This window comes from Petaurus breviceps, unplaced genomic scaffold (assembly GCF_028583685.1).
Source record: "Petaurus breviceps papuanus isolate PSGF00001 unplaced genomic scaffold, PetGlider_PUasm1.0 37, whole genome shotgun sequence".
Taxonomy (NCBI): Eukaryota; Metazoa; Chordata; class Mammalia; order Diprotodontia; family Petauridae; genus Petaurus; species Petaurus breviceps.
The window spans coordinates 10,534,637-10,550,680 of NW_027186296.1; the positions used below are offsets into that span (position 1 = coordinate 10,534,637).

Here is a 16,044-nt window from a genome sequence, read left to right on the forward strand (position 1 = left end):
ACATTTTAATCTGGTTCTCATGAGCCCCTAGTAGGATGTTTGACACCTCTGCTTTATAATATCAAACTTATCCCTGGCTCATTTCCACTAGGTTTCTTCTTCATTGGCAACAAATACTTAACTCTCAAAAAATAAAAATCCTGGCTGCCATCTTTTTCTTAGCCTCTGAAGACTAAAGAACCCGGTCTCATCTAATTAGAAATCATGTGCTAAGAGACACTCTTGGCTTCAAAACAACAGAGAAACAGAATCACAGCTCCTAGAGCTGGAAAAAACTTTAGTCTAATCTTCCTCCCTTCTAAAACATTCCTTCCAGGTAAGCGGTCAAATAGTCTCCAATTTAGCCTTTCCAGCACAGGACAGTGAACTCCAATGGATCTTGTCTTCTCTTCCCTCTCCACCCCACCCTTGTTTTTAATCTTCCAAGAATATTCTACCTTCCAGCAACACAGACCTATGTAAGACATAGAAGATAGAAGACATAAGACCTAGTAAGACATAGAAGGTAACATGCAAGAGCCAAGAGAGGGGAGAATATTTAGGAAAAGGTGATTGATCATCAGTGTCTAGTGCTGTAAAGAGACCAAAATCGGGGGCAGAGCCAAGATGTCGGGATAGAAACAGGACTTCCACGCAGCTCCGGCTTCCACCTCCTCCAATATATTTTAAAAATGACTCTAAACAAACTTTAGAGCTACAGAACCCACAAAGTGACAGAGAGAAACAAATCTCCCACTAAAGGAAGCCCGGCAGGTGGCCAGGAAAGGGCCATCGCAGTGCACTGGACTCGCAGTCTCAACTAAGCTCGGGTTTTAGGCCCAGGGTGGCCCCAAACCAGCAGAGGCTGAAACAGACTTCACAAGAGTAAATCACCAGCAGCTGTAGCAGTTTCCAGACTTCTCAATCCACAAATGACAAAGACAAAGTAAAAGGTCAATTGTGGAACAGGGGAAGCGCGGTCCAGCTGGTGCCCCTGGAGTGAGAAGTGGAGGTGCTGCAGCCACCGCCTCATGGCTGCTTCAGGTGCTCCTGGCCTGCAGACTGTAGGGGGACCAAGAGACCATTCTGAGGGGTAATCGCTCTTGCTTTAACCTGTTTGGATCTGGATAGCTGTCTTGGGTGGAAGTCCTGGGGTGTGTGACCAGGTGCCAAAGCCTGTGGAGGCTTTAGAGAAGGCATCCAACTAATATCTCCAGCAGCTGCAAAAACCCCAGCAATTTGGGACATAGCTCTCTCCATTCTGGAAGCAGAGTTCTACCGTGGCAAAGAGCTCGAAAGTCAAGTAATTGGCTGCCAATAAGAGCAAGCAGAGGAAGCACAAACAGACCATACGATCCTTTTTGGGGGACAAAAAGGATTAAGGCATGGAGCAGGAAGAAGATATCCAAGCCAGAACTCCTGCATCAAAAGCCTCCAAGAAAAATATGAACTGGTTACAGGCCATGAAGGAGCTCAAGAAGGATTTTGAAAATCAAGTAAGAGAAGTGGAGGAAAAATTGGGAAGAGAAATGAGAATGATGCAAGAAAATCATGAAAAGTGAGTCAACAGCATGCAAAAGGAGACCCAAAAATGCACTGAAGAAAATAACACCTTAAAAAATAGACCTAACTCAAATGGCAAAAGAGGCCCAAAAAGCCAGTGGGGAGAAGAAAGCCAAATTTGCCAGATGGAAAGGGAATTTCAAAAAGTCACTGACTGAAGAGAATAACTACTTCAAAATTAGATTGGAGCAACTGGAAGCTAATGACTTTATGAGAAATCAAGATACAATAAAACAGATCTAAACAAATGAAAAAGTAGAAGGCAATGTGAAATATCTCACTGGAAAAACCACTGACCTGGAAAATAGATCCAGGAGAGAGAATTTTAAAATGATTGGTCTACCTGAAAGCCATGATCGAAAAAAGAGTCTAGACACCATCTTTCAAGAAATTATCAAGCAAAATTGCCCTGATAGTCTAGAACCAGGGGGCAAAATAGAAATTTAAAGAATTCACCAGTTGCCTCTTGAAAAAGATTCCAAAAAGAAAACTCCTAGGAATACTATAGCCAAATTCCAGAGTTCCCAGATCAAGGAGAAAATACTGCAAGCAGTCAGGAAGAAACAATTTTGAGTATTGTGGGAACACAATCAGAGAGAGACCTAGCTGCTTCTACATTAAGGGATCGAAGAGCTTGGAATATGGCATTCCAGAAGTGAAAGGAGCTAGGACTAAAACCAAAAATCTCCTACCCAGCAAAACCAGGTAATGCTACAGGGAAAAATATGGTCATTCAATGAAATAGAGGACTTTCAAACATTCTTGATGAAAAAACCTGAGCTGAACAGAAAATCTGACTTTCAAATACAAGAAGCAAGAGAAGCATGAGAAGGTAAACAGGAAAAAGGAATCATAAGGACCTTATTAAAGTTGAACTATTTACATTCATACATGGAAAAATGATAATTGTGACTCATAAGATTTTTCTCAGTATGATAGCTAAAGGGAATATATACATATGTATGTATAGGAGGACATATGTGTATATAAATATATATGTGAGTGGGCATTTATATGTTCATGTATATATAGAGGGCACAGGATGAGTTGAATATGAAGGGATGATATCTAAAAAATAAAATTAAGAGGTGAGAGAGGAATTTATTGGGACAAGAAGAAAGGGAGCAATAGATTAGGGTAAATTATCTCATATAAAAGAGTCAAGAGAAAACTGTTACAATGTAGGGGAAGAGCATGAAGGTGAAAGGGAATGGGACAACCTGATTCTCATCAAATTTGGAGGACAGAAGGGAGGGCAGATTGGGGGAGAGGGCAGTTAGTAGCAAACATCTTTGGAAAGGTTTAGGGTCAAAGGAGAAAATAGAGTAAGTAAGGGGCAGGATAGGATGGAGGGAAATATAGTCTTTCACAAAATAACTACTATGGCAATGATGTGGGTAACTACACATGTCTAATCTATATTGAATTGCTTATCTTCCCAGTGGGGGTGGGTGAGGAGGGAAGAAGGGAAAAAAATCTGGAACTCAAAGTTTTAAAAACAAATGTTTAAAAACTGTTTTTTTATATGCAACTGGGAAATAAGATATACAGGTACTGGGGTATGAAAACTCATCTTGCCCTACTAGAAAGTTAGGGGGGTGAACAGGGAGGATATAAGACAGAACAGATTGGGGGAAGGGGTATTCAGTAGGCTTGCTATTTTGGGGTAGGGGGTAGGGGAAAGACGGGGAGAGAAAAAATTGTAACTCAAAATCTTGTGGAAATTAATGTTGAAAACTAAAAATAAATAAATTAAAAATCTGAAGAAAAAAAAAAAAGACCAAAATCAGGATTGGGAAAAAAAGGTCATTAGATTTGGCAATTAAGAGCTCACTGGTAACTTTGAAGAGGTGAGTTTTGGTTGAATGAAGAGATCAGAAGCCAGATTACAGAAGGTTTAAAACAGGGGAAAGGAAATAAAAGTAACAAGTATAAATAGCTTTTAAGGAATCTGGTTGAGAAAGGGAAAATATATATAGGATAGGGTATACTAAGTCTCCATTTCCCCAGGGGGAAATGCTCACCTAGGTTTCAACCCCCCAAATGAAGGACCCTCTAGTGGCCTCCCCTTCTCTGTTTTCCTTTTGTGTACAGTCTTCAACAATCAGATAGACTGCAAATTCCTTGAGGGCAAAGGCTGTCAATCATTTTATTTCCTCAACACTCAGCATAGCCTGGTGCATAATAGATGCTTAATAAATGTTTACCAAGTATTGACTAAAAGGTCAAGTGAAGGCTTTTTTGAGGATGGGAGAGATTTGGACATGTTTTAAATCTGCAAGGGAAAACTAGAGAGAATTTGAAAAGGGAAGGGGTGGAAATCTGCTGGAGAAGATGAAAGGGATTTACAGGGACTTGTCCTAGCAAAAAAAAGGACAGCTCTTAATGGGAAATCTGAATAGAGGAAGATGCCTGAGTAATATGAGAAATGAGGGAAGAAAAGGGGGGTTCCTGGTAAATGGCTTCAGTTTTTTCAGTGAAGTATGAAACAAGGTTTTCAGCTGAGCAGGTGGGAAACAGCGGTTATGGGAGAAACTTTGAATAGCTGCTGGAGAATGGAACAATAAATCAATTAAACTAACATATATAAGTGTGGCAGCGTGACATAGTGCATAGAAAGCTTATCTTTGTTAGGACGACCTGGCTTAAAGCCTACCTCTGACACACACTTGTGACACACTGCAAAAGTCACTTTTTATTACTAGCCGTGTGACCTTGAGCAAGTCACAACCTCAACTGCCCTCCAAAAAAGAAAAAAAAAAGTCACTTAAATACCCCTTTCACTCCTCTGATGTTGCTACCATCCCAGTGCAAGCCCTCATTACCTCATACCTGCAATTACTACAACAGATTTGTGGTTGGTTTCCCCACTCCAATTCATCCAACCCTCTCCTACCAAAGTGAGTTTCCAATACTACTGAATAAACTCTAGCAGTTTCCTATTACATTCAAAATACTATTTGGCTTTTAAAAGCTTTCATAACTTAGCCCCTTCTTACTTTTTCCATGCTTCTTACATTTTACTCACCTCCAAGTACACTGGGCTAGCAGTTTCTCAAAAGAGATTCTCTACCTCCCCATTCTGCACTTTCACTGGCTATCACTGATGCTTAGAATGTTCTCCCCTGGGGTGAAGCCAAGATGGCAGAATACCAGGCAGCAACCCAGTTGAACTCTTAAAAAAGCCTCCTCCAAATAACTTTGAAAGAACTACTCAAGTCAAGTTTTGAAACAGTAAAGCTAACGGCCCAGAACACAAACCACAGCAGACCAAACCAGCAACACTGACAGGCCTTGAAGCTGGCTGCAAAAGCAGCAGCAGTGGCAGTAGTAGCTTTCAGGCCTCTCAGCCCAGAGATGACAAGTAAGGGTCAGAAGAGATGTCAAAAGACTGGTCAGAAAGAGATTACAGGGGACTCTTTGCTGACACTGGATACAGCTGGAACTGACTGGCAACTTCATTGCCCATACATAGTTCTGGGTCTCGGTGCCAGGGCAGAGAAAGAGTGCTTATGGTTAGTCATAAGGAAAAAGGAGTCCGAGTTCCAAAGCAGAGAGGATCACTAGCACTTGTGGCTGCAAGGGAACAGAGGTCCTTCCTGGTAAAACCAGAACACAGAACAAGAGAACACTGACTACATCTCTCCCCACATCACACCACCTTGAAAGAACTGAAAACTTGCAGACCTCCAGAATTACCTCTGAAAACAGCAGCATAAAAAAGTCTGACATTTGGGACAATATCTCCCCACCCCTAGGGTGAGTAAAGCCCAACTTTAACAAAAAGTTCAAAGTCATGAAGACAACAGTGTGAAAGCGGCTACAAACAAACCGGGAAGGGGGGGGGGAGGGGCAACTGGACACAAGTCCAATAAGAATTCCTGAAAGAGTTTAAGAAAGAGATAAGCATAGTAGAGGAAAAAGTGGGAAAAGAAATGAGAGTGACTCAAGAAAGATATGAAAAGAGAGTTAACAGTTTGGTAAAAGAGAAACAAAAATTCTCTGAAGAAAAGAACTCCTTAAAAAGCAGAACTGGTCAAATGGAAAAAAGTAGTATAAAAGTTCACCGAAAAAATGATTCCTTAAAAATTAGAATAGGTCAAGTGGAAGCTAATGATACCATGAGATATCAAGAAACAATGAAACAAAATCTAAAGAATTAAAAAAATAGAAGAAAATGTGAATTATCTCATTGGAAAAACAACTGATTTGGAAAACCAATCAAGAAGAAATAATTTAGGGGCAGCTAGGTGGCATAGTTAAGTAAGAGCGCCGGCCCCAGAGTCGGGAGGACCCCAGAACTGGTTCTGGCCTGAGATACTTAACACCCACACACAAAAAAACTGGCGTGGAACCTTGAGCAAGTTACTTAACCCCAACTGCTTTAAAAAAAATAATAATTTAAGAATTATTGGGCTATTTGAAAACCATGATCAAAAAAAAGGGCCTAGATATCATATTTCAAGAAATTATAAAGGAAAACTGTCCTGAAATGGAAAGAATCCACTGATCAACATCCGAAAGAGATCCCAAAACTAAAACTCTCAGGAATATTAGAGGTAAATTCTGAGCTCCCAGGTCAAGGAAAAAATACTGCAAGCATCCAGAAAGAAAAAATTCAAATATTCTGGAGCCACAGACAGGATCACACAAGATTTAGTAGCTTCTGGATTAAAGGAACAGGGTTTGGAATATGATATTCCAGAAGGAAATGGAGCTAAGATTACAACCAAGAATAAACTGCTCAGCAAAACTCAGTATAAATCTTTCAGGGGGAAAAAACAGACATTTAATGAAATAGAGGACTTTCCAACATTCCTGATGAAAAGACCAAAGCTGGATAGAAAATCTAACATCTAATCAACAGGACTTCAGAGAAGCATAAAAAGGTAAACATGAAAGAGTAATCATAAGGGATTCAATGAAGTTAAAGTCTTTACATTCCAAATGGGAAGGTGATATCTGTTACTCCCATGAACTTTATCATCACTAGGGCAGTTAGATTACACAGGCAAAGGGCAAAGATGTAAGTCAATTATGTTGGGATGATCTCCTCCCCTCCTCCCCCCCAAAAAAGTGAAGGGGTGAGAAAAAGGGATGCACAGGAAAAAGGAAGAAGGGAGAGGCAGAATGGGGAAAATCTTCTCACATAAATGAGGCAGGCAAGGAAGAGCTTTTATACTGGAGGGGAAAATGGTGGAGTGGTGGGAAAACTGGTTCAATTAGGGAAGACTATAAATACACACTCAACTGGGTATAGAAATCTCTCTTACTCAATAGAGAAAAAGGAGGGGAAGGGGATAAAAGATATGGGCTCAGGAAGGGGGGGAGATAAAAGGGAGGGCAGATTAAGGGAGGTAGTGGTCAGAAGCAAAACACACTTTGAGGAGAGACAAGATAAAGAGAGAGTAAAGGATACTTAAGAAAATAGGATGAAGGAAAATACACAGTAATCATAACTATGAATGTGAATTAGATGAACTCACCCACAAAATGGAAGCGGATAGGAGAATGGATTAGAAACCAGAATCCAGTATGTAGTTTGTAAGAAACACACTTGAAACAGAGTTAAAATAAAGAGCTGTAGTAGAAACTATTGTGCTTCACTAGAAGTAAAAAAGGCAAGAGTAGGAATCATGATCCCATACAAGTAAAAGCAAAAATAGACCTAAGCAAAAGAGATAATTAGGGAAACAATATTTTTCTAAAATATACCACAAAGATAATGAATATCAAAAATTTTTATGGCAAGTTTTTCTGATAAAGGTCTTATTTCTCAAATATATAGATAACTGAGTTAAATTCATAAAAATAAGAGCCATTCCTCAGTTGATGAATGGTCAAAGGATATAAACAGGCAGTCTTCAGAGGAAATCATCAAACCTATCTAGTCATATGAAAAAATACTCTAAATCATTATTGATTAGAGAAAGGTAAATTAAATATCTGAAGAACCATTTCACAACTATCAGAAATGATGAATGCTGGAGGGGATGAAGAAAATAAGTACATTAATAAAATACTGGTAGAACTGTGAAGTGGTCCAGTCATTCTGGAAAACAATTTGGCACTAAGCCAAAAAGGCTATAAAAACTGTGCAAGCCCTTTGAAAAAGTTACTAGGTCAGTATCCCAGAGATCAAAGGAAAAGGAGCTATTTGTACAAAAATATTTATATCAGCTCTTTTTGTTGTGGCAAAGAAGTGGGAACTAAAGAGAGGCTCATCAACTGGAGGATGGTGGAACAAATTGTGGCACATGTTTATGTTGAGTATTATTGTGCTATGAAAAATGATGAGGGGGGTGGTTTCAGGAAATAAAAACATGGGAAGGCCTATATGAACTGATGGTGCAGCTGCATAACAAAACCGAATGCTGGGTCTGGCATCAAGAAGACTCATCTTCCTGAGTTCAAATCTGGCCTTAGATACTTATTAACTATGTCACCCTGGGCAAGTCACGTCTTTGCCAAGAAAAACCCAAATGGGTTTAAGAAGAGTTGAACATGAATGAACAACATAGGAACTGATGTAAAGTGAAGAGAGACTTGGCTACTCTGATCAATAAAATGAACAAAGATGACTCCAAAGGACTCGTGATGAAAAAAATACAATCCCTCTCCAGAGAGAACTGATGAACTGAGTGAAGCATAATTTTTTTTCAGTTTTTTCTTTTCCTATGTGATACTATATATATATATATATATATATATATATGTGTGTGTGTGTGTGTGTGTGTGTGTGTGTGTGTGATAGTCACAGCTCATAAGAAAATGTTTTGAAAAATTTCCTATATATAATAGATACATTGCTTATCTTCACAGTGGGGTAGAATAGAATTTAAAACTCAGAATTTTAAAAGAAAAAAACATTAAAAATAAATTATCAATTTTGGGGGTAAGAATTAAGCCCTTCATAATTTGGGAGAAAAAAAAAAAAGAATGTTTTCTCTTCTCATCTCCTGGGTCCCCTAAATCACAGTTAAAATTCCATCATTCCAGGGCAGCTAGGTGGTACAGTGAACAGAGCCCCGGCACTGGAGTCAGGAGGACATGAGTTCAAATCCAGTCTCAGACATTTAACACTTACTGTGTGACATTGGGCAAGTCACATAACACCAAATGCCTTGGCCTCCCCCCTCCAAAAAAAAAATTACATTATTCTGCAAAAAGTTCTTCCAGTATCCCTTAATGCTAGTACCTCCCCTGTTTCACCTCTGACTTATTACATGGGGATATAGTATATATACTATATCCACATCTATACATATGAATACACACATATATGTGCAAATAGATGCATACACATATTTGGTACACACGTGTATGTACACAGGCATATGCTGCATTGCATGCACATATATCTTGTTATGTACATAACTGCTTGCATGTTGTCTCACTGGAGTTTGAGTTCCTTAAGAGTGAGAACTTTTTTTTACTTTCTTTGTATCCTCAGCACTCAGCAGAAAGTCTGGCAAAGATTAAGTGCTTAATAAATGCTAGCAGACTCATCACTGACAACTTCTCAGTGCCCTAGGTAACTAAGACTACAAATTACACTGATGGTATTGTTCTGCACTGGGCATCCCCTATTGCAGATAAGTCACAGGTCCAGTACAATAAAATACACTGTTAAAGTCTTTGTCCAATGCCTCACTGTGGCATAGAAGTAATAGATTGTGCAATTATGACAGCAAAATTCAATTCTGGGTGTTTTTAAGCTCAAACCTGTGTCTGGTCCAAGGTCCAGTCTGGTTAAAATACAAAACATTCAATTACCCAGGTAACCACAGGGTAGTAAACCAGACAGTCACAGAAATTCTCAAAGACTTCTCAAATTATGGATGAGTTACAACCGGCATCACTGGAGAAAGTATCTATAACAATGAAGTTACAGATTCTAAGTCCTGAAATAGGTATTGCTGACTTTTATACTTAAATGCTCCATACCCCCAAGAGTGTAATGTTATCAATTACCAAGCATTTATTAAGCACCTACTAGATGTGTGTATACATATACATACTGAAAGACAACAGTGAACAGTTCCTGCCCTCAAGCAACTTACCTTCTATTAATAATGTATATATAACAGTAGTTACATTATCACTATATCATTATATATTAATGAATAATGGTTACATTATTCATTTCATGTTCTACGTTCAAATTCTAAGACAAATCACTCAACAGGAATCAACTAGAATGAGTTCTGGATTTGCTCATATAGTTTAGCCAATGAATTTTATTTTATGAATCTTCCCAATCCTAGAACTATCAGACAGCTATGAGTATATGCAAGAAATCATGTCGGTAAATCAACAAATATTAATTATCTACTACATACTATGTTCTGTGTGGGTTTGGGGGAGTTACACATAAACGCAAAAATTAGTTTCTGCTTTAAAGGCAAAAGAAATATACAAATGGCTGCCATTAAAAATGTTTTAAGAGGTGTAAGAGGATGCTTCAAGATGATGTATAACTTATGTATGACTTACAAAAGTCAAGTACAAGGTTTTGAGGTTCAAAGAAAAGACATAAAAAATATCACTAGTACTAGGTTTAAGTTAAATTAAGGAAGTATTTACAGACCACACATATTGTTCAATTAGGACTCTACTGGTGGGGTGGGGCAACATTAGGGGAGGAAGGAAACAAACATTTAATAAACACCTACTACATGTCAAGAACTTTTACAAATAACACATTAGATCATTATAGCACCCCTTGGAGGTAGGTACCATTATTATCCCCATTTTACAGCTGAGGAAACCGAGACTTTCCCGGCTTCCTTTAGTCCTAGCTAAAAATCTCACCCTCTAAAAGGTCTTCCCTCTGTTAATCATTTCCTATTTATCCTGTATGGAGTTTGCTCTGTATATATTTCTTTGCATGTAGTCTCCTCCACCCCCCTTAGACTGTAAGCTCCTTAAGGGCAGGGGCTGTCTTCTGCTCATTCTTGAATTTCCAGAGTTTAGCAAAGCACCTGACACACAGTAGGTGCTTAATAAATGTTTGATGATTGACTGGTTGACTAGCACAGGGTCACAGAACTAATATCTGAGGATTAATTTGAATTCAAGTCTTCCAGGCTCTCGGTCCTAATGCACAACCAGAGGCTGGGCCAGGTTCATATCTGTGCTGGAGTCAATTTAGTACAAGACCTGTCAGAGAATGAATGAAATCTGAGTAGTGCAGAGAACTATAGGAATAAGGATTTCACCAAGTCAGTGGTCTTAGGTGGCGTCCCCCGAACAAGCAGGATGAGAAAGGCTTTACTGGACTGAACAGGGGGCAGGTCACGAATGGAGTGTGGGTTACCATTACGGTCTAACAGGAAGCACAGGACTTTCACGGAGGAGCCATGCGCCCATTTCCAAGACCAAAGGTTCACTCCTTCTCTCTGTGCCTCAGTTTACCGAGGAACCCAAGAAGGGGGCCTTAGAAAACAGATCTAGTTCAGACCCTTCACTTTACAGAGGGGTAAACTGAGGCCCAGGGAGGCGTGACCTGCCTCGGCTGTGTCCCAGGAAGGGGCAGGGAGTGTGTACGTCACGAGAACCCCGCCAAGACCACACGCCGTCGCTGGTGGCCATCTTTACCCGCCAGGATGAAGCTTCCCACACAGGAGATGAAGCCGGAAAGGAAGGAGTTGAAGGGGAAGGTCCCCACGAGGAGACAGTAACCGAACTGCAGCGCTCCGGTCAGCAAGATGTAGAGCAGGTAGGCGTCCAGGAGCTTCAGGCGCTGCGGCGTGGTGCTCATGTACTCCTCCAGGAAGCGCGAGATCACCGAAGCCACCGACGCTGGCATGGCTCCGCCGTCCTGCCCGCGGCCCGCACCGCCCGCTCCGCGCCCGGAACCCACCACCATTCGAGCGGTGTTGTGCCCACGCATGCGCACTGCCGACCACCGATACCGCCACGCCGACACTCCGAGCCTTCGAGTCTGCGCAGCGGCCCAGCAGAGCCCCGCCCGCCTCGCAACGTGACTCCCACCCTGCGCAGGCGCAGCAGAGTCCCCCGCCTACCGCCTCCGGGCGGAACGAGATGCGCAAAGGAGCGCCACCCGCTTAGGGAAACGGGTCCCTATTGTCCTATCTCTGGAAGTCCAGGAGATGACGCAAGCAGTTGCTCCGGCGAGAGAATAACAGGAAGCGGGGACGAGAAAAAAACGGACCGGGCTGCAACCTAAGAGTTCCGGATCTCTTCGTTCCTCCCAGCTTCCCCAGCACGCGCCAGAGGGGTAATCAGGAAAATGGTTTCGTTGCCGCGTCTTGTAGGACCGGTTGTCAGTCGGGTTCTTAGTTGTTACTGACACATTCGCGCGGAGCTGAAACCACCGTAGTTCTACAGCGGTATCCCCTCACTGCGCAAGCGCCGGCGTAGCCTCAGTCAGGCTTCTAGAGGAGGGGGTTGAGGAGGAGGCAAAGAGAGGGGAGGGGGTAAGAGAGGAGGGGGAGGGGAGGGCACTGCTGAAAAAGGGGAAAAGAGAGAAAGCAAGGAAAAAGGCGGAGGAGGAGCGGGAGGGAGGACCAAGTTTCCGTTGGCTAGCTTTTAAATTAATACCAACTTTAAGTCGAAGTAGTCATCTAAGCCTCTGCTTGACAGTGGCTTGCTGAGTGATCTTAGGTAAGTTACTTCCCCTCTCTGGGCACCAGCTGCCATTTCTGTAAAATGCAGGGTGGTGGGAGGGAGTAAGGAGTACCTAGATGATTCTTAAGGACCCCTGCCAGCCGTAATGTTCAATGAATATATGAATTTATATTCATTTTCACAACTGTATGTTTACAGGATCATATAATTAACAATTGCATAGCCTTTTAAAGTTTGCTAAACGATTTACATATTGCTGCTCCTCATAACCCAGTGAGGTAACATAATGTTATTATTTATCATTGATATGTATAATATTAGGTTAATATTGGTATTTATAGTAGTCATATAATAATGGATATTATTATGTGATTGGCTATGTCAGTATGGACATTGTTGATACTATCGATAATAGATATTGCTATTCATAGTAATATGGAAATTTACATTACCCATAATAAAAATAAGCTAGTATTACTATAGCTCCTTAAGGTTTGCTAATCATTTACTAAGACCTCATTTTACCCTCACAGCAATCTTAGGAAGTATCATTCCTCATTTTACAGATGAGAGAGAGTGGTTAGGTGGTTTGCCCAGGGTGTCATGCTGCCAGTAAGCTGGTAGATTTGAACTCAGTTGATCCTGACTCCTAGTCTAGTGCCACTTAGCTGCCTCTAGATAATAAAATTATTATACCCATTTTAAAGAAGAGGAAACTGGGGTTCAGAGAGGTTAACTTTAATAAAACCTGTAGTTAAACAGTCACAGAAAAGGGTTTGAACACTGATTTCTAATTAGTCATTGCACTGCATCCTCCAAATTTAAATTTCTGTTATACTGTTTCATGAATAAGTTTTTAATTTTAATTTTTTGTTTTAGTCCCTCTGATTGAAAATGGCAAACATTGAAGAAAAAGTCAACTGCGTTCTCTGGTTAGCTGAACTCAAGTCAGCAACAGCTGTAAGAAGAAAATTTGCTTCCCATTATAAGAAAGAGGCTCCCCACAGAAATTTAATTAACAACTGGATGAAAAAATTCAAGGAAACTGGCTCAATTCATGACAAGCCTAGATCCGGGAGACCCAGAGCAAGTGAAGAGACTGTGGCTGAAATTGCAAATGAAGTATTTATAGCACAAGATGGTGGCTATGTTGAATTTTAATTAGAAGCATATCAGTATTTTAAATTTTAAATAATTTTTAAGTGTTATTTGTTTGTAGTATTTATACTTCAGAAGTTATTAAAGCTTATTAAAGCAGCACTGATATTTTTGGGACACCTTGTATTTGTAGTCTAATAGACTTGAGTTCCAATCATGGTTCTGCTGCTTTCCACATATGTGATTTTAGGTAAGCCATTTAACCTCTCTGGACTTCAGTTTCCTTATTAATAAAATAAGAGGATTGAATTAAATGATCCCTAAGATCGTTTCCAGTTCCAAATTCTATAATCCTAGTTGAATTTTTTTTTAATCACCAGGATCTAGCTTTTCCTAATTTTCTCATGTCCTCCTTTTCTAGTATCCCTGACCAATTTTATGATATTTCATAACCAGACAGGTTCTGAGCTTAACAACATCAAAATTTTAAAAAGCCATACCATAAAACTACCTAAGCAACACCCATTGGCTTCTCTGGTCAATTATGAAATGATGGCAACCCTAAGAGGGTTTGGAACCCAATAGCCTCAGGCTCATTCAACTTTCATCTGCAGCACATAGATGCTCATCTTGTGACTGATTTCAATCAATCCACAAACTCTTCAATGCCAGACAAGGGTAGAGAGAGGACTTAAACTGATAGGGTAAACTATTTGCTATCTTATAGCTTAATAGAAACCATCCAAACCTTACTGTGTTGTTAAGTCATGTCCAGCTCTTCATGGCCACATGGACCATACTGTCTCGTATGTGTCTGAGTCTGGATTTGAACTTAGGTCTTCCTGACTCCAAGCCTAGTGCTCTATCCACTGAAGTCATCTGGCTGCCACTGCATCACTCTGTATGTGATTAGTACTTTCAATTCTGGCAGACCTCTAGGTTGAACTTGAAAGTCACTAGCCCAGTGGGCTTATGTGTAGGTTAATAAATACTCTTATCTCTCTGATTCACTCACTTTAGGACAAGGACCATGTGTAACAACATATCCTTTGCATTTCTAGCATGTAGAGCATTTTTTGTCGATGACAGGGCTTCTAGCATACCTTTGACCTTACTTTAGTCACTACACTCAGCTAGCTTCCAATAAAATGTGGGTACATAGGACTATTCGGAGACTTTATGAGCTGTTAAGAGAATTTGAAAGTCTCTTAGTCAATTTCCTTGCTAATTTGAATCCTCCACCACTTCCCTGCCTCATCAGGAAGTAAAAGGATAGTTTCAACCCCAAAATCAAGCTGCATGCATATTCCAAGAGGATATTTTTCTGATGTAGAGGCAAATTATTCAAAGTAGTGATACTGCTATTGGTACTATTCATCCAGACCTGTCCTGATGTGTCTCCCTATTGTTTTATCTGCCTTTCATTTCTTTCACCCATCATTATTTACTTCTCCATAGGAGAGATGTAAGAGAAAACATGAAAAACAAAACCAATTGATCTGTTGAAAGCATGAAATCCAGGATCTTGCAGTCATACCACACACTGAATTACTGAGTTTTTAATGAACTACTTAAATGGTACAGCAAGAAGAGGGCCTGTGCACTATCTGTAAATGCTGCAGCGATTCTTACTCTGGTGAACAACTTCTTAAGCTATTCATACAGATGACAGTTTAAATGGACCCTAACAGCCTACCTGGTATTTTGGGATAATTTATGCCAAGGCTTTTTCATATTTCACTGAATAATCAAGGTACCCATAATACAGAGGGTGAGCCTGGCAGTAAACCAGTCCTAACAATAACAGTTTATAGGACTTGAACTTGGGCCTTTTGGTCCAGTGTTTTTCCACTATTCTGTGCTACTCTCTCCAGCAGCTGCAGAACTGGCCTGTCCCTTTAATTAAAAGACAAACTAATTTTGAGTTGATGTGGCAAAGTAAGTGGACTTAGGTTTTATGATCATGACACAAGAACCTCTCAATAGTGTTGGGTGGAAGTTATCAAAATGTTCCTTCCTTATCTTGTAAAATGAGCTGGAGAAGGAAATGGCAAAGCAGTCCAATGTCTTTGCCATGAAAACCCCAAAAGGGGTCACAAAGTGTCAGATGTGACTAAAAAAAAAAAAACAGCATATCGGGAGAAGAGAAAGAACGCTGGGTCTTTATGAGAGACCCACCTAACAGACAGCTAGGATTCCTTTCTACTTTGGAGTGATTTCAGAAAGCTCGTTATATTTCCAGCTTATCACAAGCTCTAGAAATGCCAGGCCTAAGGGGTTCTAGTCAACTTGTTTGTTGGGGAGAGAGGCTTTATTTGGTGGGGGAGGGGAGTATATGGTGTGTTGGAGGCAGAGCTTTAGCACCAGCACCTTCATAGTTCAGGCACAATGTTGGGACAAAATGAAAGCCATTGGACATTTCACAAAGTAGATCGTTTTCTCCAGCAGGCCAAGATTATGCAGCAAAGCTACAATGCCATTTAGCTTTTCTGGATGCATCCCTCTGCCCCTTCCTGCCACCCCTCTCTCCATCTGGAAATGCATCAGGTGGTCAGTAGGCCATAAGTCTGGCCACTTGTGTGGTCTTAGGCACCCACCAAGTCTGAGAGGCCCTAGACTTTTTATGCCATTAGATGACCAGGAACCTTCATCAGGAAGACTGAGACCAATTACACCCTGGGGGCAACTTTGTCTTTTTCTTCTCATAAAGCCTTGTGGGGTAGGAGGAAAGTTGCATCAGGGAAATGCTGGTCCTGTCACTTGGTGTTGTATAATAAAGACTAAAAATTCTCTACCTCCAATTAACCTGCT

General features: G+C 40.6%; 1 protein-coding gene and 1 long non-coding RNA gene across 2 annotated transcripts in view; one reads left to right on the plus strand and one right to left on the minus strand.

The window, feature by feature from the left end:
- DAD1 (defender against cell death 1) overlaps nt 1-11,515 on the minus strand; it is a 44,811-nt gene extending 33,296 nt beyond the window's left edge. Inside the window, exon 1 of the mRNA XM_069097793.1 lies at nt 11,143-11,515. Within this exon, the coding sequence (XP_068953894.1) occupies nt 11,143-11,437 (295 nt within the window). The 5' untranslated portion in view covers nt 11,438-11,515. The remainder of the gene's footprint in view (nt 1-11,142) is intronic.
- Nucleotides 11,516-11,532: 17 nt separating this feature from the next.
- LOC138168869 (uncharacterized) lies at nt 11,533-13,399 on the plus strand. The gene is made up of 2 exons (XR_011170224.1): nt 11,533-11,785; nt 13,015-13,399. It is a non-coding gene; the product is annotated as an uncharacterized lncRNA (long non-coding RNA).
- Nucleotides 13,400-16,044: the final 2,645 nt, after the last annotated feature.